This window comes from Gobio gobio, assembly GCF_949357685.1.
Source record: "Gobio gobio genome assembly, chromosome: 18".
Classification (NCBI taxonomy): Eukaryota; Metazoa; Chordata; class Actinopteri; order Cypriniformes; family Gobionidae; genus Gobio; species Gobio gobio.
The window spans coordinates 3144039-3169253 of NC_137111.1; the positions used below are offsets into that span (position 1 = coordinate 3144039).

The window sequence follows — 25215 nt, forward strand, 5'->3', positions numbered from 1 at the left end:
CTTCAACATCCCCGACCCCCAGTACTGCATCTTCAACATCCCCGACCCCCAGTACTGCATCTTCAACATTCCCGACCCCCAGTGCTGCATCTTCAACATCCCCGACCCCCAGTACTGCATCTTCAACATCCCCGACCCCCAGTACTGCATCTTCAACATCCCCGACCCCCAGTACTGCATCTTCAGCATCACCGACCCCCAGTACTGCATCTTCAACATCCCCGACCCCCAGTACTGCATCTTCAACATCACCGACCCCCAGTACTGCATCTTCAGCATCCCCGACCCCCAGTACTGCATCTTCAGCATCCCTGACCCCCAGTACTGCATCTTCAGCATCCCGACCCCCAGTACTGCATCTTCAACATCCCCGACCCCCAGTACTGCATCTTCAGCATCCCTGACCCCCAGTACTGCATCTTCAACATCCCCGACCCCCAGTACTGCATCTTCAACATCCCCGACCCCCAGTACTGCATCTTCAACATCCCCGACCCCCAGTACTGCATCTTCAGCATCACCGACCCCCAGTACTGCATCTTCAACATCCCCGACCCCCAGTACTGCATCTTCAACATCACCGACCCCCAGTACTGCATCTTCAGCATCCCTGACCCCCAGTACTGCATCTTCAGCATCCCGACCCCCAGTACTGCATCTTCAACATCCCCGACCCCCAGTACTGCATCTTCAGCATCCCTGACCCCCAGTACTGCATCTTCAGCATCCCTGACCCCCAGTACTGCATCTTCAGCATCCCGACCCCCAGTACTGCATCTTCAACATCCCCGACCCCCAGTACTGCATCTTCAACATCCCCGACCCCCAGTACTGCATCTTCAACATCCCCGATCCCCAGTACTGCATCTTCAACATCCCTGACCCCCAGTACTGCATCTTCAACATCCCCGACCCCCAGTACTGCATCTTCAGCATCCCCGACCCCCAGTGCTGCATCTTCAACATCCCCGACCCCCAGTACTGCATCTTCAACATCCCCGACCCCCAGTACTGCATCTTCAACATCCCCGACCCCCAGTACTGCATCTTCAACATCCCCGACCCCCAGTACTGCATCTTCAGCATCCCCGACCCCCAGTACTGCATCTTCAACATCCCCGACACCCAGTACTGCATCTTCAGCATCCCCGACCCCCAGTACTGCATCTTCAGCATCCCCGACCCCCAGTACTGCATCTTCAACATCCCCGACCCCCAGTACTGAATCTTCAACATCCCCGACCCCCAGTGCTGCATCTTCAACATCCCCGACCCCCAGTACTGCATCTTCAGCATCCCCGACCCCCAGTACTGCATCTTCAACATCCCCGACCCCCAGTGCTGCATCTTCAACATCCCCGACCCCCATTACTGCATCTTCAGCATCCCCGACCCCCAGTGCTGCATCTTCAGCATCCCCGACCCCCAGTACTGCATCTTCAGCATCCCCGACCCCCAGTACTGCATCTTCAACATCCCCGACCCCCAGTACTGCATCTTCAGCATCCCCGACACCCAGTGCTGCATCTTCAGCATCCCCGACCCCCAGTACTGCATCTTCAGCATCCCCGACCCCCAGTACTGCATCTTCAACATCCCCGACCCCCAGTGCTGCATCTTCAACATCCCCGACACCCAGTGCTGCATCTTCAGCATCCCCGACCCCCAGTACTGCATCTTCAACATCCCCGACCCCCAGTACTGCATCTTCAACATCCCCGACCCCCAGTACTGCATCTTCAGCATCCCGACCCCCAGTACTGCATCTTCAACATCCCCGACCCCCAGTACTGCATCTTCAGCATCCCCGACCCCCAGTGCTGCATCTTCAACATCCCCGACCCCCAGTACTGCATCTTCAACATCCCCGACCCCCAGTACTGCATCTTCAACATCCCCGACCCCCAGTACTGCATCTTCAACATCCCCGACCCCCAGTGCTGCATCTTCAACATCCCGACCCCCAGTACTGCATCTTCAGCATCCCCGACACCCAGTGCTGCATCTTCAGCATCCCCGACCCCCAGTGCTGCATCTTCAACATCCCCGACACCCAGTGCTGCATCTTCAACATCCCCGACCCCCAGTGCTGCATCTTCAACATCCCCGACACCCAGTGCTGCATCTTCAACATCCCCGACCCCCAGTGCTGCATCTTCAGCATCCCCGACCCCCAGTGCTGCATCTTCAACATCCCCGACCCCCAGTGCTGCATCTTCAACATCCCCGACCCCCAGTGCTGCATCTTCAACATCACCGACCCCCAGTGCTGCATCTTCAACATCCCTGACCCCCAGTACTGCATCTTCAACATCCCTGACCCCCAGTACTGCATCTTCAACATCCCCGACCCCCAGTACTGCATCTTCAACATCCCCGACCCCCAGTGCTGCATCTTCAACATCCCCGACCCCCAGTGCTGCCTCTTCAACATCCCCGACCCCCAGTACTGCATCTTCAACATCCCCGACCCCCAGTGCTGCATCTTCAACATCCTCGACCCCCAGTACTGCATCTTCAACATCCCCGACCCCCAGTGCTGCATCTTCAACATCCCCGACCCCCAGTACTGCATCTTCAACATTCCCGACCCCCAGTACTGCATCTTCAACATCCTCGACCCCCAGTACTGCATCTTCAACATCCTCGACCCCCAGTACTGCATCTTCAACATCCCCGACCCCCAGTGCTGCATCTTCAACATCCTCGACCCCCAGTACTGCATCTTCAACATCCCCGACCCCCAGTACTGCATCTTCAACATCCCCGACCCCCAGTGCTGCATCTTCAACATCCCCGACCCCCAGTGCTGCATCTTCAACATCCCCGACCCCCAGTGCTGCATCTTCAACATCCCCGACCCCCAGTGCTGCATCTTCAACATCCCGACCCCCAATACTGCATCTGGCCCACAGCAGAGGCGCCTTACGCGTCGCGAGATTAAGCAGAAGGGGGGTAAGCGTGAGGGTGTACGGCTAGGCTAGCCAGCTATTCCCACAATGAACTGGATTACATTCGATTACTGCTGTTGTGTCTTTGTTTGCGCTGTGTACTCAAAGCGTCACTGACGCTTTTCATATGATTGGAACATATCTAAAAATAATGCTATAATCAACACTTACTCGTAACTCATTCATCTCGATAGCTGTAATGGTACTTTGCATGTGTTACAAAGTTGGTAATAATGATGAAGACGGACTCGGTGTGACTGGGACTCGTGTTTATTCAGAACTCTCAAATACAAACACAATAAACTCGCGCTGACTGACAGCGCTCTCATAACTCAGTAATTACTATAAATAACTTTGTTAGCAATCGCTGAGCTCAGTCTCTGGTACATTAGTGATGTCCGGTTGACGAACGATCTTTCATTTGATCCGGTTCTTTTTAGTGAACCGAATCAGTTCACCAAATCGGACTGAATCGTTCTAAACGGTTCGCGTCTCCAGTCAGCGCTGATCCATAATTTACTAAAGTTACTAACTTTTCTTTGCCATGGGACCTTTTAAAGAGTTTTTGACATCATAACGTTGTATTAACGTTGAATGAAGATGCTCTGAAAGTCGTGTGTAACTGTAAGGGAATGTACTTTAGAAGTGACCCTCCCAGCCCCGGTTGTGGCCCACTATATCTATGTTAAAACGTCACATTTTGAAATGCAGTTTTCTTTAGTGTTGCTGTATGGAAATGTGAATGTATCCTCATTTTTCCCCATCCCAGGATCCTGAAGACGCTCTGTCGGAAGATCAGGTTGCCGGAGGGTTTTGACTTCAGAGCGCTGGCGCGTCTCACACCAGGTTATGTGGGCGCAGATTTAATGGCGCTGTGTCGCGAGGCGGCCATGACCACGGTCAACAGAATCCTGCTGAAGTCCAGCAGTGAAGAGGGCAGTCCACCGGTACGCCAACGCCTTACCATCCCTCGCCAACGCCCCTCCGCTTAATGCACCTCAAAATGGCGGCCAACTCATCATTTTTCTTTTTCATTGCCACAGCTGTTTTCCCCCTCTGTCTGAACGCTCTTTTTTACACTGTAAAAAATGCTGGGTTAAAAATAACCCAAGTTGGGTTGAAAATGGACTAACCCAGCAATTGGGTTGTTTTAAGCAACCATTTAACCCGACCGCTGGGTTAAGAAGAGATTTGGCACCCCGACTGAGCCTAGTTTCTCCCAAGGTTTATTTTTCTCCATTCTGCTCCTAATGGGGTTTTGGTTTCCTTGCCACTGTTGCCTCTGGCTTGGCGTGCTCAGTTGGGGACACTAAATTTTTCTAAATTTTTCAACTAAATATCGAAATAAATCTAATTATTAAACTAAATTAACCATATAAACTAAATTACTGATCTAAAACCCACACTGTCACTGTATGATAATTGAAAAGACATCAGTGTTTTCTCCAGAATGGCTAGACGGCTGAATAAAATTATTGCATTATTTTCCTGTTTAACACTGTGAAGCTGCTTTGAAACAATCTACATTGTTAAAAGCGCTATATAAATAAAGTTGACTTGACTTGACTTAAAACAACCCAATTGCTGAGTTAAAACAACCCAATTACTGGGTTAGTCCATTTTCAACCCAACTTGGGTTATTTTTAACCCAGCATTTTTTAGAGTGTTTCTTTAAAACCCACCTTCTTTAAAGCGCAGTCTGCTCTGATTGGTCAGCCGGCCCCAGGGTGTGGTGATTGGTCTAGCGCTTAGAGCGTGTGTCGGAAATGTAATGGAGTATCAGCTCATCTTTATAATAATTAATACGCAGAATAAAGGGGCGGGGCCTGGTTGAGTTAGTCGTGTGTTGAAACTGCCGGTTATGGTAAGGGGCGGGACATTTTCCACTTGGTCAATCACAACACACCGCTCCAGCCGACCAATCAGAGCACAGTGTGCTTTTCAGAAGGAGGGGCTTCATAGAGACAGGAAGTAAACAGAGCGTTACTGACAGACTGGGAAGAGAGGAGCCGCAACAATGGAGAATATGAGGAAATAATCAACACTCAAGCAGGATAACCTGCTCTAGTGGAGCACAAACACACTTTGTAATGGGTCCTTTAACCCTCTGGGGTTCTTCATTTATGGGTCACACTCAGAACCTTCAGGTCAAAAATTACCCAGAGGGCGGGATTAAGATAAAAAAAGATTTGAGTAAAATGAAAGAAATATATTTTTGTTCAATAATATTTTTTCTTTTCTTTTTTGGTGTTTTGAGATAATTTTATGATTAATAATGAATATTTATGCAATAATTATGACCCATTTTTCCCATTGAATATAATTAAAAAATGTATATATATATGTATATATATATATATATATATATATATATATATATATATATATATATATATATATATATATATATATATATATATATAATTTTTTTTATTAAAGCTGTATTTCATTTTAGAGTCGAGCCTAGGCCTCATGAAAGCAATTTTTTAAATGAGATTGGTGCCATCCGGTGGACACATTGAGCATTTTTATCACACAATAGCACATTTTTACCACTATAGTGGATCTTAAAAAAATGTAAAAGTAGTTTCATCGGAATGGTCCGAAACTTGGTGACTTTATTGGTACTTGGTATATGAACACTAAAAAAAATTGGGGACAGGATTTGAAAAGTCTAAGTGGTCGTAAAAAAAAATAGTCACATTCAGGACCTTCGGGTCAAAAATGACCCCCATAGGAAATGAATGGGAAATTAGTTTTTTTCTGCATACAATTTACAAATCAGCCAGGATGCAGATAAAAGGACTGAACAGTAAAGGGGTGAATCTCTAAAACATCAAGAGTGCAAAACAGACAAAAATACACACACTTATACACACAAAAACACACGCACACACAAATTAACGCGTGCCATTCCAAAAGCTAATTGTGTTTTTGTGTGTGTGTGAGTTTTTTTTGTCTGTTTTACACTCTTGATGTTTTAGAGATCTTCACTGTTGAGTCCTTTTTTTCTGCATCCTGGCTGATTTGTAGATTGTATGGACAAAAAAACCTCTGTGTTTTCATATTTTTGCCAATTTCCCATTCATTTCCTATGGGGGTCATTTTTGACCCGAAGGTCCTGAGTGTGACTATTTTTTTTACGACCACTTAGACTTTTCACATCCTGTCCCCAATTTTTTGTGTGTTCATATACCAAGTACCAATAAAGACACCAAGTTTCGGACCATTCCGATGAAGCTACGATTTGAAGCTAACATTTAATTTAAATGACCGAAGACCCCCAGGCCCAGAGGGTTAAATATTTAGCAGTTTGAAATGGTAAGACATCACAATTAAACACAAAACATGTGATGTTCCTGACAGAAAGGTGAGCTGGAGCAGCTGCTGGCATTGATCAAGAAGAACGAGTCCCTGAGCGAGGAGCAGCTTTCTGGACTCTGTGTCGTCATGTCAGACTTCCAGTCGTCGTTATCCAGAGTCCAGCCGTCCGCCAAGCGTGAGGGATTCGCCACCGTCCCGGACGTGACCTGGGAAGACGTGGGCGCCCTGCAGGACATCCGCGAGGAGCTCAACATGGCCATCATGGTACTGCAGTGTCTCCTTCATCTTCTAGAAGACTCACTAGACTAGACTAGAAGACTTGACTCACTAGGGCCCAGGTCAGGAAGCAGACAAACTGGCTAAACCGACTGGCTAAAGCTAATCGTAAATTCTCTAAGATTATTATTCACGTCCGCACTAATGATGTTCGACTTCGCCAGTCGGAGATCACCAAATTAACATTAAAGAGGTTTGTGAACTCGCTAGTACGATGTCAGAGGCTGTTTTTTGTTCTGGACCGCTCCCCGTTAAAAGGAGTGATGAGATAGTTAGCAGACTATCATCACTCAATGGCTGGTTGTCTAAGTGGTGTCCGTAAAATAACATAGGGTTCATAGACAATTGGAAAAGCTTTTGGGGCAGACCTGACCTGTTGAAGAAGGATGGCATCCATCCCTCCTGGAGTGGTTCCACTCTTCTCTCTAGTAATTTGGTACATAGTCTTAGAGTTAAACCTTGACTCACTAGGGCCCAGGGGCCTCATTTATAAACGTTGCGTACGCACAAAAGAAGGCGTACACCGCTCTCTATGCAGTAATTGGTATTTATAAAAAGCAAACTTGACGGGAAAATGTGCGGTCCTTCACCAAGCTCTGACCCAGGCATACGCACAAAAACGGGTGAAATGAGAAATGGCGACACAGTCGGCAGATGAAGAAACACGTGAAAGTGTGTGAAACTGTAGTCCGTTGTGTAAAAGAAATGGCAATACTGCCTCTCATAAATAACTTGAAGACTTCACAAAGCAAGTATTACAATGAACAGCCTACACGAACACCCGTTTGATCGATCTGCAGTGTAAAACAAACAAAATCAAACGAAAATTACAACAGAAATGCAAAAAAAAAAAAAAAAGTGAAATATGTTCTGCAACAATATTAGCATGTTATGCAATTCATCCTCATAAATAATATGGTAAACAGAACAAAATAATGTACAAAACTGATATTCTCGTCAATGTGTCCGTCTGACGGAGCAGATATAGATGCAAATATAGACAGACAGATAGATAATTAGGGAGATATATAGATAAATAGATAGATAGATGTATTAATTGTCCACTGGGGAAAGTTGTTTTCATAGTAAAAATTTCTTCATCAGCTACGTAATCATGGTATTCATGCAAATGCCTTTAGTTTGTTTTATTTTCGATAAAATAACTGACGTATGTCTCAACCATTCAGAAAGCTGCAAGAAATTACATTTGCACTGAACTATTTCCCATTTCCACGTAGATAATAGGGATAGGGATTAACAGGGATTCCCCAATAATTGCCGCCAGTCTCTCATCAAGAGGCTCAGCTCCGGTTCCCTTTCCCCACCCGGGGCAGACACACTCTGATGGAGCGCTAGACGCATTTTTGCCTCGACTTTGATGTCCGACCATTTCTTTTTTTTTCGGCCACGGTCCGAGGTTGTGAGGCTACAGCATTTACGGCGTCTGCAACCTTTTGCCACTCAAGTTCCTTTTTGCCATCAGTAATGCCCACACTGTGCCCTCCAAACAACACTTTTCTCCTCTTTTCCACCTCGCCAACGATAATTTCTACTTCACATTGAGTGAAGTTACGTTTTTTTGATTTCCTCTCTGTATTTGCCATGATTTCGCAAATTATGAATATTAACTTGTGGGCGTTTCACGGACTATTTATGGGCAACTATGGCCGTGACATGAAGCCGCAAAAGCTGCGCTACATTTAGAATTGATTGTGATTTATTAAGGGAAAACTGCGTAGGATGTGCGTGCGCACGGTTTTATAAATCCGAATATTTCTGTGCGTACGCACGTCCTATGTTTCATCCGTACGCCACTTCTGACGCAAATCCTACGCAAAGTTTTATAAATGAGGCCCCAGGTCAGGAAGCAGACAAACTGGCTAAACCGACCGTCTGCTAGCTGTCTCACGTTACCGGAGTCAGATAAATCCCAGCACATAGAGACTCTTTCACCTAGATATTATCATATAGAGACTGTGTCTGTTCCCCGAATGAGTAAATACAAAAAAACATCAAAACCATTCAACAGTAAAAATTTAATTGACGTCCAACAAATAAACAAAAGATATAATACAGATGAACAATTGATAAAGCTTGGGTTGCTGAATATTAGATCCCTTTTCCCAAAAGCGCTTATTGTTAATGATATTATTACAGATAATAATCTAGATGTGCTCTGTTTGACAGAAACCTGGCTAAAACATGACGACTACATTACTTTAAATGAGTCCACCCCTGAAGATTATTGTTATAAACATGAGCCGCGTCTGAAAGGTAAAGGGGGAGGGGTTGCTGTAATTTATAATAATATCTTCAGTATTACTCAGAAGTCTAGTTTCAAACATAATTCCTTCAAAGTTTTGGTGCTTTATGTAACGCTATGTAGTGTACATGATAAAACCCGTTCAACATTTGTGTTAGCTACTGTATACAGGCCACCAGGGCATAATACAGACTTTATCAAAGAATTTGCTGATTTTCTATCAGAGTTAGTTCTGGTGATTGTAATTGATTAGTAATTGAAATGAACTGATGACATCAGCGTTTTCTCCAGAATGGCTATACAGCTGAATAAAATTATGCTGCATTATTTTCCTGTTTAACACTGTGAAGCTGCTTTGAAACAATCTACATTATTAAAAGCGCTATATAAATAAAGTTGACTTGACTTGACTTGAATATCGGCTCATGTTCTTAGTTCAGAGTTGATGTGTGTTTTGTCTTGTTCAACAAACTCATTGGTTTCTCCTGACGCTGCTACTAAAGAGAGGTGATGATGATGATGATGATGAAGATGAAGATGAAGGCCAGGTCTAATGGCTGTGTTTGTATGTTCCCAGGCCCCCATCCATAACCCGGAGCATTTCAGGGCTCTGGGTCTCAGCGCTCCAGCTGGAGTTCTGCTCGCCGGACCGCCCGGCTGTGGAAAGACCCTCTTAGCCAAAGTGTGTGAGCTTTCATTTCATTCCGCTTTATTTTTCCTCATTTCTCGTCATAACCGATTCAAGTCATGCGATAAAAGTTGCCTCTGCCATGTGGTTAATGAGTGTTTTTGTCCTTACCAACTGTGACAAGCACTAGAGCGCTGCTTTAAAGCGGTCAGGACATGAGAAATCAAATTTGCCTTGATCTTTTGACATATTAGAAGTTTTATACCATTAAAACATCCTGCAGGTTTTAGAGCTTAAAATCCTCATTATAAACAAAGCATTTATTTAACCCTCTGGAGTCTGAGCGGTTTTGGGGCCCTTTAGAAGTTTCGACATGCTGTGACATTGTGTTTTTTTCAGATGCTTATAAACACATGACTGGCAAATGTTAATGTTCAGCACACACTGGGCTTCCATAATATGTGAGCAACATGTATGTACATGCTTTATGCATGGTTTTTGAGAAAACAAAAAAAATTGTTTTAAAATGAAGGCCTCAAAACACACAATAGATATGCGTCCACAAGACTTTTGACGAATGGGTGTATTTTCCTAGAGTTTTTGCTTCAAACTGATGTGAGAATCATTGAGCCTACTCATTCACATAAAACAATACACTGATTTAAAATGTGTAAGACAGTTTTTCTTCGCAAAGCCAGTATGCGAGGAGGCGTGATATCTAATGAATAATGATGAGAATCACCTGAGAGAACAATAGAACATAATAGCCTGCATAATGAGTTGCATAATGAATGAATGCCACTTCCGCTCCTCCGCTCATGAGTGTGAGGTAACGCAGCTCTGTTGATCATATTAGACACATCTGAGTGTGTTGATGATGGGATGGCGTTACTCTGTGCATTCTCTCGCCGCTGCTATGACACTTGTTCACACTGCAGTGAGAGATAAGTGCTACTTTCTACTTTGCTTTTAATGTGTTATTATTTGGCTGAAATGTACATTTAACTAAGATTAATACACGTTTTAGAAGTATTTTTCATTGTCAGTTTGTTAATGAATGAACTAATGTTAAATAATAGAGTCTTATTGTAAAGTGTGTGACTGAACAACAGTCAGAACATATTCAAACAATATCTAGGGCATGTCATTTAGTCCAGATTAAAATATAAAATGTTTAAGTTTGAAAATGACTGGCCTTTAGTCTTTAAGTATTAAGTATTTGGTTATGTGATGAGCACCGTAGCGAATATGACGTGTTGTTCATTTTAAACGGTTGATGGGTAAAGTATTCTTAAAATGCATTCTAAAAATCTGAATAATTCGTAAGGAATAATTATTCACGGTATTTTGAATTGCCCACGATAATATTGTGCATGTTCATTATTGCGGTATATCGTGTTACCGTTTACCGGCACATGTCTAGTTGTTATACACTTCCATCATCAGTCTCTCTGTCTCATTACAGGCTGTTGCTAATGAGTCCGGCTTGAACTTCATCTCGGTCAAGGGTCCAGAGCTGCTGAATATGGTGAGATCACAGAAAACATGACATGACTCTCAGGGCATTGTATCGTCCATCTGTGTGCACTATTCAAGATGTACAGGTCACATTTCAGCACAAAATCAAAATAGTCATATGCTGCATAAAACCTGAGTACATTTTATATTAAAAACTAAACAGGCACAATAAATACTACCCAGATAAGGCATAACATTATGACCTAATATTGTGTGGTCCCTGAAGGTGTGCTGTGGTATCTGGCACCAAGATGTTAGCAGCAGATCCTTTAAGTCCTGTAAGTTGCGAGGTGGACTTGTTTGTTCAGCACATCCCACACATAATCGATTGGATTGAGGTTTGGACTCAAACTCGTTGTTGTGCTCCTCAAAGCATTCCTGAAGCATTTGTGCTTTGTGGCGGCGCATTATCTGCTGAAAGAGCCACAGCCACAGGGAATAAAGGCTGGACATGGGCTCAACAATGCTGAGGTAGGTGGAGCGTGTCAAAGTCACATCCACATGATGGAGGACCCAAGGTTTCCCAGCAGAACATTGCCCAAAGCATCACTGCCTCCGCCGCCACGCCTTCTTCCCATAATGCACCTGGTGCCATGTGTTCCCCAGGTAAGCCACGCACACACACTCCAAGACCCTGTGGCTGGTTCTCCACTGGTCCTTCATGACCCTGTGGCTGGTTCTCTACTGGTCCTTCATGACCCTGTGGCCGGTTCTCCACTGGTCCTCCATGACCCTGTGGCCGGTTCTCCACTGGTCCTTCATGACCCTGTGGCCGGTTCTCCACTGGTCCTCCATGACCCTGTGGCCGGTTCTCCACTGGTCCTCCATGACCCTGTGGCCGGTTCTCCACTGGTCCTCCATGACCCTGTGGCCGGTTCTCTACTGGTCCTTCATGACCCTGTGGCCGGTTCTCCACTGGTCCTTCATGACCCTGTGGCCGGTTCTCCACTGGTCCTTCATGACCCTGTGGCCGGTTCTCCACTGGTCCTCCATGACCCTGTGGCCGGTTCTCCACTGGTCCTTCATGACCCTGTGGCCGGTTCTCCACTGGTCCTTCATGACCCTGTGGCCGGTTCTCCACTGGTCCTCCATGACCCTGTGGCCGGTTCTCCACTGGTCCTTCATGACCCTGTGGCCGGTTCTCCACTGGTCCTCCATGACCCTGTGTCCGGTTCTCCACTGGTCCTTCATGACCCTGTGGCCGGTTCTCCACTGGTCCTCCATGACCCTGTGGCCGGTTCTCCACTGGTCCTCCATGACCCTGTGTCCGGTTCTCCACTGGTCCTTCATGACCCTGTGGCCGGTTCTCCACTGGTCCTTCATGACCCTTTGGCCGGTTCTCCACTGGTCCTCCATGACCCTGTGGCCGGTTCTCCACTGGTCCTCCATGACCCTGTGTCCGGTTCTCCACTGGTCCTTCATGACCCTGTGGCCGGTTCTCCACTGGTCCTCCATGACCCTGTGGCCGGTTCTCCACTGGTCCTCCATGACCCTGTGGCCGGTTCTCCACTGGTCCTCCATGACCCTGTGGCCGGTTCTCCACTGGTCCTTCATGACCCTGTGGCCGGTTCTCCACTGGTCCTCCATGACCCTGTGGCCGGTTCTCCACTGGTCCTCCATGACCCTGTGTCCGGTTCTCCACTGGTCCTTCATGACCCTGTGGCCGGTTCTCCACTGGTCCTTCATGACCCTTTGGCCGGTTCTCCACTGGTCCTCCATGACCCTGTGGCCGGTTCTCCACTGGTCCTCCATGACCCTGTGTCCGGTTCTCCACTGGTCCTTCATGACCCTGTGGCCGGTTCTCCACTGGTCCTCCATGACCCTGCGGCCGGTTCTCCACTGGTCCTCCATGACCCTGTGGCCGGTTCTCGACTGGTCCTTCATGACCCTGTGGCCGGTTCTCCACTGGTCCTCCATGACCCTGTGGCTGGTTCTCCACTGGTCCTTCATGACCCTGTGGCCGGTTCTCCACTGGTCCTCCATGACCCTGTGGCCGGTTCTCCACTGGTCCTCCATGACCCTGTGGCCGGTTCTCCACTGGTCCTTCATGACCCTGTGGCCGGTTCTCCACTGGTCCTTCATGACCCTGTGGCCGGTTCTCCACTGGTCCTTCATGACCCTGTGGCCGGTTCTCCACTGGTCCTCCATGACCCTGTGGCCGGTTCTCCACTGGTCCTTCCTCTGAGCACTTTTGATAGAGACTGACCACTGCAGACCGGATGCTCTGACCCAGTCGTCTAGCCGTCACAATCTGGCCCTTGTCAAACTCGCTCAAATCCTTACTCTTGCCCATTTCTCCTGCTTCTAACACATCAACTCTGAGGACAAAATGTTCACTTGCTGCCGAATATATCCCACCCACTAACAGAGATCATAAGTGTTATTCAGTTCACTATGCCTGATTGGTGTATAATTGTCTTTTTTTGCATTACAGTAAAGCTGTTTTTCAGTCTCATGAGAATGAGACGTTTTGCATTAAACGGTATTGGAAATTTGCAGAGTGAGGTGCTTGATTGTCATTAAAATAATGTCACAATGCAAAAAAAAAATCTTAATGATTCTAACTTCTCTATATTTCCGTCATGACACAGACATGTTCCTTCATCAGGTGTGTTGTGTGGTGTGTGTTTGCAGTATGTGGGTGAGAGCGAGCGAGCCGTCCGCCAGGTCTTCCAGAGAGGCCGTAACTCGGCGCCCTGCGTCATCTTTTTCGATGAGATCGATGCTCTTTGTCCTCGCCGCTCAGAGCATGAGGTGAGAGCACGACCACACCAGAAACATCAGCGCTGATCCGATGGTGCGTCTGTCAGTGTCGGTTTCACACCACAACCTAAACTACAACAGGTCAACAGGCGGAACCGATCACTAGTGTTGTAGTCAAGACCACCTAAACCGAGACCAAGTCAAGACCAAGACTTTGAGGGGTTGAGACCAAGACAAGACCAAGACTTTGAGGGGTTGAGACCAAGACAAGACCAAGACTTTGAGGGGTTGAGACCAAGACAAGACCAAGACTTTGAGGGGTTGAGACCAAAACAAGACCAAGACTTTGTGGGGTTGAGACCAAGACAAGACCAAGACTTGTCTGAGATATGACTTATATTTAATGAATAAATACAGTTAGAATAGTAAGACACTATAGCGCTGTAACCAATCAAATCACTAACAATAAAACTCATGGCACAGAAGTTGCATCTGAACTGGTACAATTACACCTGCATAAAAAATGTCCAGATTTATTTAACATTAAAACATTAACATTATTGAACAGTCATGGAACCCTTTATTCAACCAGTTTGTTCAAAGCAGCCGATTAATTTAATAACGAAACGCTGCAAATTAGCAAAGACAGTTTAAAATGTCATTAAATATGAACTTCTTGTTTATTGAACGTTTGTATAAATCAATATCATTTGCAATCACGGTTATATTCATGAAAACAGCTCTCTTGCTCTTGCGATATTGCGTAACTATATTCTATTTTATATGAAAAAAATTAAATCTCAGAATTTTGTGGGCATTTAGATAAATTTTGGGCATTTTTGAGACAATGCTGCATTGATTTTGAACCCGACAGAACAGCGACAAAATAAATCACATTACAAAGAAGTTATTGATCGCATTTTAAGCTGTAAGTTTTACATCAAATAGCATTAATGATGTCATATCAGACAATTTAGTGATATCCTTGCAGGTGTGGTCTTGAGATCAAATCCCGAGTCCTCTAAGTCCGAGACCAAGACCATCAAAAAATGGTCTTAAATGGTCCAGTCTGGAGTACTACAACACTACTGATCACTGTAGGGCGGCACATGAACCGATCATCTCTTCTTTACTACTAGTTATAGTACCAAATAAACGCTAGTTAGATGTGATGATGAGTTGTGAAGTTGGTGATCAGGTGTGTGTGTGTGTGTGTGTGTGTGTGTGTGTGTGCTGTCAGTCAGGAGCCAGTGTTCGGGTGGTGAACCAGCTGCTCACCGAGATGGACGGCATGGAGAACCGCAGGCAGGTGTTCATGATGGCTGCCACCAACAGACCAGGTAATCAAGAGGGATGTTTATGATTAGGGTTGGGTACCGAAATCCGGTTCCAATATGGCACCGGTACTTATATAACCGGTGTGTACCGGACCGAATCAGAACGCAGATTTCGGTTCCTCATTTCGGTGCCAAAATTCAAACGTGATTTTGCGCTTTGGCTGAGCCAGAGACAGACGCTCAGCGCTCGTCATATCACAACTCATGACAACTATTCAGTGTTTTCAACCACATCATGATTATTTCAGGTTTCAGACATTTAAATGCTCATAAGTACTAGCAAAAAACACACACTGATGTCTATGAAAGCGGCAATGACAATCCTTTCAGACGGTTATAATTTGACTAACGTTACGTGTTTTATTCACATCAGATACATGCACATTATATAGTAACTATATAGTTTACTCTATTCTTCCTCCAGTTCACTGGTCACTTTCATGTATTTCGTGAGACGATAATGAACTCAAGTGTTGTAAATCCGACAGATCCGATTCTGAGGCGCAAACTAACATGGCGCCGCCCATTGCGCTTTATAGATCAACTAACACACATTCACTCACACATTTGAACATCAGATAGTTCATGACACAGTTAAGAAGTTTGTGAATATTTTGAATAAAAAGAAAAAGCGAAATAAACCCGATACAGCTGAGCTGTCAGCGCTATTGCGGCTGCTGTGTGTCATGTGAGAAACATGACGCGTCGCCATGGAAACATTAAGGCGATGCGTTCTAAAATATTTAGCCAGAGAATATGATCATATTTCAAATGAAGCTGGAAGCTGGTTTGTAGCAGAGCAAGAATACAGACTCTGCTGTTATTACTGTAGCTGTTATTTAGAGTTATATTAGGCCTGTTGTAGTTGGGTTAGGTGGCTTAGGTTTTACTGTGAATTTGTAAATAAGTCAATTATAATTTGTAAATTGTGTTTTGTATTTATTTATACTCATACATTTAAGTATACATCAAACTTTTAATAAATGGTTCAATTTAAATAAATAAGTAAATAAAAAGCCATTTAATGTCATCCACCTCGTTTTGTGGCCTTTAAAATTTTTTTAAAAAAAAGTATCGGTTCAGGCACCGTTTAGGCACCGGAACCATTTTAAAAGTATCGGTTTGGCACCGGAATCGAAAAAAAACCAAACGATACCCAACCCTATTTGTGATAGCATTGCGACGTGTGTTTTTAATGTGTGTATGACTTGATGGCTGTTTGTAGATATTATTGATCCGGCTGTGCTCAGACCAGGACGACTGGACAAAACTCTGTACGTGGGATTGCCGCCCGCCGCAGACAGACACGCCATATTAATCACCATTACGAAGGTAAACGTCATTTAGCCAAACACAGTAGAGCCACTGTAATGGTGTGATATGGGTAATCTTTGCATTTATGAACTCTTTCATGTTTTAGGGTGGCACCAAACCTCATCTAGATCCAGATGTCAGCCTTGAGGAGATTGCCCATGATGCACGCTGTGAGAGTTTTACGTGAGTAACGATCTGAGAGATCGAAATGCTTTCTCATAAGTTTGTGCAATTTCAATTTGGGAATTGTGATGTTTCGAGGTTGCTTTAGTTTGTTTTATTGATGACATTGTTACGCATCGTCTATTGTAACAAACTCCAGATTATGTTTTTGTTTAGTAGATTTTGACTTTTATTAGGGATGCACCGATATGGACATTTTGGCCGATATCAATAACCGATAATTCTTTATATTAGGAAGCCGATAACTGATATATTGGCCAATAAATCTAAATCTTGATATCATATTTTCTGAGCCTTATTACAAAAACAAAAGGCAAACAAATACAGTGGACAACTGCTCTTACTTTAAAACCTTAACTGTAGAAAACAAGGAAACATCTAGATCTTTCTTTTCCCTAAATGTAGCTAACTTTGAGCCAGTTAAAACATTCTAAATTAATTTTACATTCCTGAGGCAAATTGCAATTCTGAAGTCTGCTTTTTTTCTAGGTGAAAACTGACATAATTGTAATTAGTCCATAATTTATCGGCTTTAATATAAAGTAATTTAATAATAGCAATAAATTATTAAAACTTTAAGGAATGATCACAATTTTTTTATTTTACTTTTAATTGAAAACTTTAATTGTTGTGCAACAGTTGCTCTGCCAAAAAATAAAAGGAATTGTTTAACTATCATTTGATTTACATTCTAAAAGATTAAATTAATATTTTATGTTTAATGCCTTCATTTGATTGCTCCTGTTTTATTAAATAAAATAAAGAATACATTTCATGTCTCTATTAATTTTTTTATTTTTATAAGTTGTTAAAGTTGTATTAATTAATTTGCTTAATTTAATTAAACCATTAAAATGGAAAACACGAAATTTGGGAAAAATAAAACTTTTAATTAAAAAAAAAAAAAAAATGTAGGGCCCTAATCTTCGTATTGGACCAATTATTACAATTGAACAATTATTGGCTGATACTGATAAAATATATTAAATAAAATATATATTTTCTTATAGGTTTTGGAAAATGTTATATAGAGATTAATAATTTCAATTAATTAGACATGCTTTTTGTTGATTAACATTTAATTTAACCATTAAATCAGCGTTCAGAAAAAAATATGGAAGCCAGAAAAATTTAAATGGGGGGGGAAAAAACAGAATTTACGAAGAAAATAAAATGCATTTCATAGGGGCCTAATTTTCATATCGGACCGATAACATGAAAAGATATATCTGCAACAGCCATTATCAGGACCAAGCCCAACAGAAGCAAACAAGGAAGACCAGACCAACTGCAACAATGAGTCAAGACATTTGGAGACAATTTTAAGCAAAAAGGTTGAAAACCCATAAATACGTTGAGTTCTATAGAGCCAGTTTCATGTTTTGTTTAATTATAGCACCATCAAGTGATGCATTCCCACTACTTATTTTATGTGTCCTCAGAGTGCGTTCATACATAATCATGTCAAATTTAGTGAAAATATCTAATTTCGTTTAGGAGTTATAGTAGGGCTGTGCAATTAATCGAATTTCGATTTCGATTTCGCCTCCCAACGATCACCAAAATAGTACAATCGAGAAAAAACGATTATTTTGCCTTGCGTTCTGAATGAAACGCGCATGCGCTCATCCGCCCCTCCCGAAGCCACAAACTTTCTCAGATCGGGAGTCTCGTGTGCATATCATCCGCTGGAATTTAAAAACTCTGCGCGAGTAAAGATGGCAGAAGGAGGGCAGTTACAGCAGCGTTTGGTGAGCAAAAAAGGCAAAACCAACTCCGTTGTCTGGGAACAGTTTGGCTTCGAGGAATCAGACGACGAGCAGAAACATGTTACGTGCAAGATTTGCTACATGTAGTGGCTGCAACGCAAGGGAACACCACGAATTTGTTTAACCACTTGAAAATTAAACAGTGAGTGACCTATGACAATCTAATAAAGAAACAAAAACTGACGAGAGCAGGGGTGCCGTGTAAACGTCCTTTTTTCCCCTCATATTTTTCAAATAATTCTCTCTTTGTAAACTTTGTTCAATGCATGCGAGTGCTGCCGTATGTTTGAATATGACCAGTCGTTTTCACCGTCATCACCCGGGTTTTGTGCCAGAAGACGCGAATGAGAAGCCGCGCGCTGTGAGGAAATGTGTCTCTGTGCGCTCATCCGAGAGCGCGCACACGTCTCACAGCGCGCAAATATTGAGTTCTCTTTCAAGTCTTGCTCTTGAACGGACAAACTCACACAAAACGTATGTCAACATGTCCATCTTGATGAGTATCCTAGCAGACATAGTCTGTATATGCCTTAAGTGAACTTTATACAGTCGATAAAGACGACGCATATCCGATCCGGATTGAATAGCTTTTGTAAGTTTAATAGGATTCATCTTTAATTTATGCACTCAAATATGCAATGTTATTTTAGATTTGAGACATTTCTGTACCTGAAAACTAAGGTTAGACGTACCTGAAAAACCTGAAAAGCATATCTAGCCGAACCATATTGTTGATCTTATTTATTTGTGATTATCATTTTTACATGAATACTTTTATACTTTGATTTGAATATATGTTATATTATTTATTTTAATAGTTCAAAAAGTACAACAAATGTTACAATTTCAATTGAATTGTTGAAAGGTGTATTTTTAATAAATACAACATTAATTCCCAAAGTCATGTGAAATAATCGTGTTACATAATCGTGATTTCAATATTGACCAAAATAATCGTGATTATGATTTTTTCCATAATCGAGCAGCCCTAAGTTATAGACATTTGTGTTTATGAGCATATAAAAAATAACCCACACCCGACTTTGATTTAAATTTAACTTACTATCAACATTTGGTCTTTGACATTCAGTCAACCTGCTATGATTCCGATTTTCCTGCCGCAGTTTCGTCTCGATTGGACTAACGGTTTTGAAAGTATTCGCAAAAGTTGTTTAAGCGCTAAATCACAACGTTGCACAAACCATAAGGCGAAACCTAGCATGTTTGGTATCGTTGGACTCGGCAAGGATTCAGGAGTCTGAGGACATGAAAATAAGTCAACCACATACAAAGTTATACTATTCAGACTCTTTCAGGACATCGTCTTTCATCGACCCATATCAAATTCCGTAACGATGTGTTCATGCGTTCATAAAATACAGCATTTTACTACTAAATTCAAAATGGCCGATATGGGAAAATATCACTTGACTCGACTCACCCCAAATCTAACGAGACCACTTTTATGATTTTTCGGCAAACCGATCAGAAGCAAAAATAGACATTTTCATATCAGCGCTGTGCTGAAACGCTGCATGTGGCCTCAGGTCATGCTTGTGATGATCTGTGCCAAGTTTGGTCAGAATACGATAAAGCGTTGCAGAGATACAGCCTTACGTCTATCGAATGGTCACAAGCGCTACGTAAAAATCGCTCACGCGTTATTCGGAAACACTTTGATGAATCAACTTGAATTCCATAACTTTTAGTAGGCATTGTCTGAAGATGATCTGGTCAAATTTTCGTGAAAATTGGATAAACCGTCTAGGAGTCGTCGAAAAAGTGTTTTCTTTGGAAAATTCAAAATGGCGGACACATTTTTATGACGCAAAATGATGTCATGGTGCATTCGAACCGGCATGAATTTAGTTCCTAGCCCTTATGGTGCGTTCACACCGGACGTGATTCGCGCGAGTGATTTACATGTTAAGTCAATGCAGAGACGCGAATAAACATTCTGCGGCGTGATTCGCGCGAATCGCTCAAGTTGAAAAATCTGAACTTTGGCGGATATTTCGCGCCACGTTAACCAATCAGGAGCTTGCTCTAGTAGTGACAACAATGAGGAGAAAATCTGTATATTAATATCTGGTTCAGACAATATGATTATCACTGTGATAACATTAAATGACATGAAACACAACCCAGTCTCTTTTTGTTAAATGCAAGTTTATGTTTGATCAATACACACACACCAGATCACATGTTCAGAGAGGAGCTCTCTTTACAAACCACAGATTTGAGCTTTAGACAACTACATTCTCACCTGAAAAACTATTAAAACTACATTTAGTCACACATTAACAGTAGATTTTAACAAAAAAGACGTGTAAACACAGCCCATGTCAGCCATTTCTCACTGAGACGAGCCGCTGGCAGAAGCCCCGCCCATGAGGAGAATCACGTCTGTTGTGAAGAGAATGTCACGCGCGAATGAAGCGAGTAAACTCAATGTTCAAGCGTCCAACTTCGCGTTATTTGCGTCCGGTGTGAACGCACCATTACGGTTCAAAAGTTATTAGCATAAACATGAGTGCAACTTTGGACAGGTGGTGGCGCTAGAGGGATTGATTCAGAGACTCCTAAATTGGTGTGTAAATTGCCCAATGTCAAAACTTTCCTGCAGTCGGTTTTAAATGGACTGCCATAGACCTCCAACCTTCGGCTCTTGGCCCCTAATGACCAATCATGGGCTGAAACCGATGCGGCCGCAGAGATCTCCGGCATTCCTGCTCTCTGAAAGCTGAAGTGTGTTTGATGGGTTGTGTTTCAGAGGTGCGGATCTGACGGCTCTGGTGCGGGAGGCGAGTGTTAACGCTCTGAGAGTTCACCTGAACACAGGACCAGCACAAACACACACAGGTAACACACACACACACACACACACACACACACAGATATCTGAACACCGTCAGGAACGCTGCAGTATGAGCCTGTGTTTTCAGTTCCAGAGCCAGTGAAGGACATCACAGTGAGCCGAGTGCACTTCGAAGACGCCTTCAAGAAGGTGCGGCCGTCCGTGTCCAAGAAGGTGAGTGACGAGGAGAAGACGAGATTAATGATCCGAGTAGACACTCATAACGTCACATTAGTCCGTGATGAGTGGATCAGCTCTCAGACTGGGATTGGCTGGACTGTGCTTTAATCCAATTCAATAAAAATCACATGAGCTACAAAATCCAACATAATGTAGTTCCTGTGTGTTGCCTGTTTAGGGCATCTCTAGCTGTTTCCATCCAGACGTGTGCGCTGTTGGAATACGGCGTAACACATTTGTGAATAAAGCTGCGTTTCGAAGAGAACAAAATCTGGGTTCGCAACATTTCACAATGCCTGGTAGCCCGAAAAGAATTGAACTAGCCCAAATGAAAAAACGTTTTTATGTAGAAAATTGGACTGGAGTCAAATATCACATCAAAAACGCATGTATTTGGTTCTAACTGAACTGAAATTTCTATGAATTTCTATCCTGACCTGTCTTTTTTGGATCAGCAGAACTAAAATACCGGTGTAAATCCATGGGCCTCTTAACATTTTCACACACACACGCACACGCACACGCACACACACACGCACACACTGCCTTTACCCCTAAACCTACCCATCACACACACACACACACACACACACACACACACACACACACACACACACACACACACTGCCCCTGCCCCTAAACCTACCCATCACACACACACACACACACACACACACACACACACACACACACACACACACACACACACACACACACACACACACACACACACACACACACACACACACACACACACTCTCACACACACACACACACACACACACACACACACACACACACACACACACACACTGCCCCTGCCCCTAAACCTACCCATTACACACACACAAACACACACACACTGCCCCTGCCCCTAAACCTACCCATCACACACACACTCACACTCACACACACACACACACACACACACACACTGCCCCTGCCCCTAAACCTACCCATTACACACACACAAACACACACACATACGCACACACACACTCACACACACACACGCACACACTGCCCCTACCCCTAAACCTACCCATCACACACACACACACACACACTGCCCCTGCCCCTAAACCTACCCATTACACACACACACACACACACACACACACACACACTGCCCCTGCCCCTAAACCTACCCATCACACACACACACACACACACACACACACACACACACACACAGGAGACTGTGCAGTTCACTTTCTGTGAAAAAAACCTCATTCTGTGATTTATAAGCATTTTGAAAAGTGAGGACATGGGGAACGTCCTCATATTTCTCCCTCTTTTTGTAATACCCATGTCATTATACACATTTGTGTCCTGATATTTCACAAAAACATGCCCACACACACACACACACACACACACACACAACACTAAATCTGTTCAACACAAGTTAAGACTGGATATAGGCTTTATTAGTTTACTGTCATACACACTGTGTTTCACAGAGTTACTAAGTTATTAAACATTATTTGTTAACACTTTACAATAAGGTTGTATTAGTTAACATGAACTAACCATGAACAACAGCTCTGTTCAGCATTAGTTCATCTTTGCTAACATTAGTTATTATAAATCCAGCTGTTCATGTTAGTTCCCGGTGCATTAACTAATGTTAGCAAGATTTGAATAAAGCATTAGTAAATGTTGAAATTAAGAACTAAGATTAATAAATGTTTTATAAGTGCAGTTCATGATTAGTTCATGTTAACTAATGAACTGTATTGTTAAGTATTACCCAATTAATATTTAATTGAATAGTATATCAAATATAATATTTAATATTTTTTGATATTCGCACTGTGGACGCGCGAATGGATTCAAAATGTTCAAGCGTCCAACTAGACGCAGTTTTGACGCTCGATTCGCGTTTGGTGTGAACGCAGTATAATGATGAGAGACTGGACTCGGGCGTTTCAGAGCCACCAAACCAACATTTGAGATGCTGCGATGCCATTGGTCCACTGCTTAGTCCAGTCAATCACAGCCTTTTTGAGGGATTCATTCAGTAAATGTGTTTCCATTCGGTTTATACACAGATAAATAAATGATCCGCCTCAGTTGAGCGCATACGTTTCTTATGTGTGTTTTTTGGGGTGATGTGCATCTTGGCGTTTTAAAAACAGGTGGACGGAAACATGGCTACTGATTAATTTCCTTTTATTAACACATTAAGTGACCCGTTCAGAACACATCTCCATAAGCGCAGCAGAACAGGGACGTTCATTCCTCTCTTGATGTAAGTTAAGGTTTGTCCATCGTGTTAATCGTGTTCTTGTTATTCCCCTCCGCGCAGGAGCAGATAATGTATGAAAGACTGAAGGAGACCCTCACGAGATGACGGCCGCTGAGGAACTGACACTGGAGTGTGTGTGTGTGAGGGAAGATCCAGCTCAAGACCAACATTTATAATGAAATGATATATGCAATAAAGTGTGTATATGAAGAGATGGTTCAGAAAGTGTGTTTACTGGAACTACTGGAGTGAGCTTCACAGCTTGTGTAAGTTTTTCATTTGAACCCTTTTTCTAAAATAGATTGAACTTTAGTTTTTATAGTTGTTCGCCTGTTGGATCACAATCTTACAGTGACTAAACCGGTCAAGCACAGGCCCTCAACAGGAAGTACAGTAGACTCTAGTACGGGTCACTTTGCTTCAGAATGATGTCATATCCTTCAGATGATCCACAGTGAACTGAAGCACCAAAGATCATGTGTGTTTAAACACACTACCGGTCAAAGGTTTGATGATCAAATAAACTTGTATTTCTCATCTTTAAAAACCCATTTGCTCTAAAAGCTCGTTCAGTCACACTTTATTTTACAGTACACGCACTTGTGTGTCCTCCCCTAAGAAAGCACTGGGAAATATAAGGTAACTACAGGAATTAAGGAGAGGTTCAGGGTTAGTAGTTATTACACAGTTATTGTACTATGAGTACATGGTATGTTTATGGGGAACAGGGCCCGTTTCAATAAGGAGGTTCAAACAACTTTTACCCTGAGATGGGAAACTGAGTTTTGGGTTTCAGAACAGCTGACAGGCCGGGGCGGCCCACAAAGTTCGGGAGGCCAGGACACTGTGCTCGGGTCAGAGCCCTCTCTGAACTCTGTGCTCGGGTCAGAGCCCTCTGCGGACTCTGTGCTCGGGTCAGAGCCCACTCCGGACTCTGTGCTCGGGTCAGAGCCCTCTCTGAACTCTGTGCTCGGGTCAGAGCCCTCTGCGGACTCTGTGCTCGGGTCAGAGCCCTCTGCGGACTCTGTGCTCGGGTCAGAGCCCTCTCCGGACTCTGTGCTCGGGTCGGAGCCCTCTCTGAACTCTGTGCTCGGGTCAGAGCCCTCTCCGGACTCTGTGCTCGGGTCAGAGCCCTCTCCGGACTCTGTGCTCGGGTCGGAGCCCTCTCTGAACTCTGTGCTCGGGTCAGAGCCCTCTCCGGACTCTGTGCTCGGGTCAGAGCCCTCTCCGGACTCTGTGCTCGGGTCAGAGCCCTCTCTGAACTCTGTGCTCGGGTCGGAGCCCTCTCCGGACTCTGTGCTCGGGTCAGAGCCCTCTCCGGACTCTGTGCTCGGGTCAGAGCCCTCTCCGGACTCTGTGCTCGGGTCAGAGCCCTCTCTGAACTCTGTGCTCGGGTCAGAGCCCTCTCCGGACTCTGTGCTCGGGGCAGAGCCCACTCCGGACTCTGTGCTCGGGGCAGAGCCCTCTCCGGACTCTGTGCTCGGGTCAGAGCCCTCTCTGAACTCTGTACTCGGGTCAGAGCCCTCTCCGGACTCTGTGCTCGGGTCAGAGCCCTCTCCGGACTCTGTGCTCGGGGCAGAGCCCACTCCGGACTCTGTGCTCGGGTCAGAGCCCACTCCGGACTCTGTGCTCGGGTCAGAGCCCATTCCGGACTCTGTGCT

The 25215-nt window shown here is 44.1% G+C and overlaps 1 protein-coding gene across 1 annotated transcript in view; it reads left to right on the forward strand.

The window, feature by feature from the left end:
- LOC307142565 (nuclear valosin-containing protein-like) overlaps positions 1-23722 on the forward strand; it is a gene marked incomplete at its 5' end in the record, with an annotated part of 39054 nt that extends 15332 nt beyond the window's left edge. Inside the window, 11 exons of the mRNA XM_079843536.1 lie at positions 3721-3898; positions 6318-6539; positions 9392-9496; positions 10908-10970; positions 13595-13714; positions 14904-15003; positions 16226-16332; positions 16421-16497; positions 21040-21128; positions 21212-21297; positions 23615-23722. Coding sequence (XP_079699662.1) covers positions 3721-3898; positions 6318-6539; positions 9392-9496; positions 10908-10970; positions 13595-13714; positions 14904-15003; positions 16226-16332; positions 16421-16497; positions 21040-21128; positions 21212-21297; positions 23615-23659 — 1192 coding nt within the window. The 3' untranslated portion in view covers positions 23660-23722. The remainder of the gene's footprint in view (positions 1-3720; positions 3899-6317; positions 6540-9391; positions 9497-10907; positions 10971-13594; positions 13715-14903; positions 15004-16225; positions 16333-16420; positions 16498-21039; positions 21129-21211; positions 21298-23614) is intronic.
- Positions 23723-25215: the final 1493 nt, after the last annotated feature.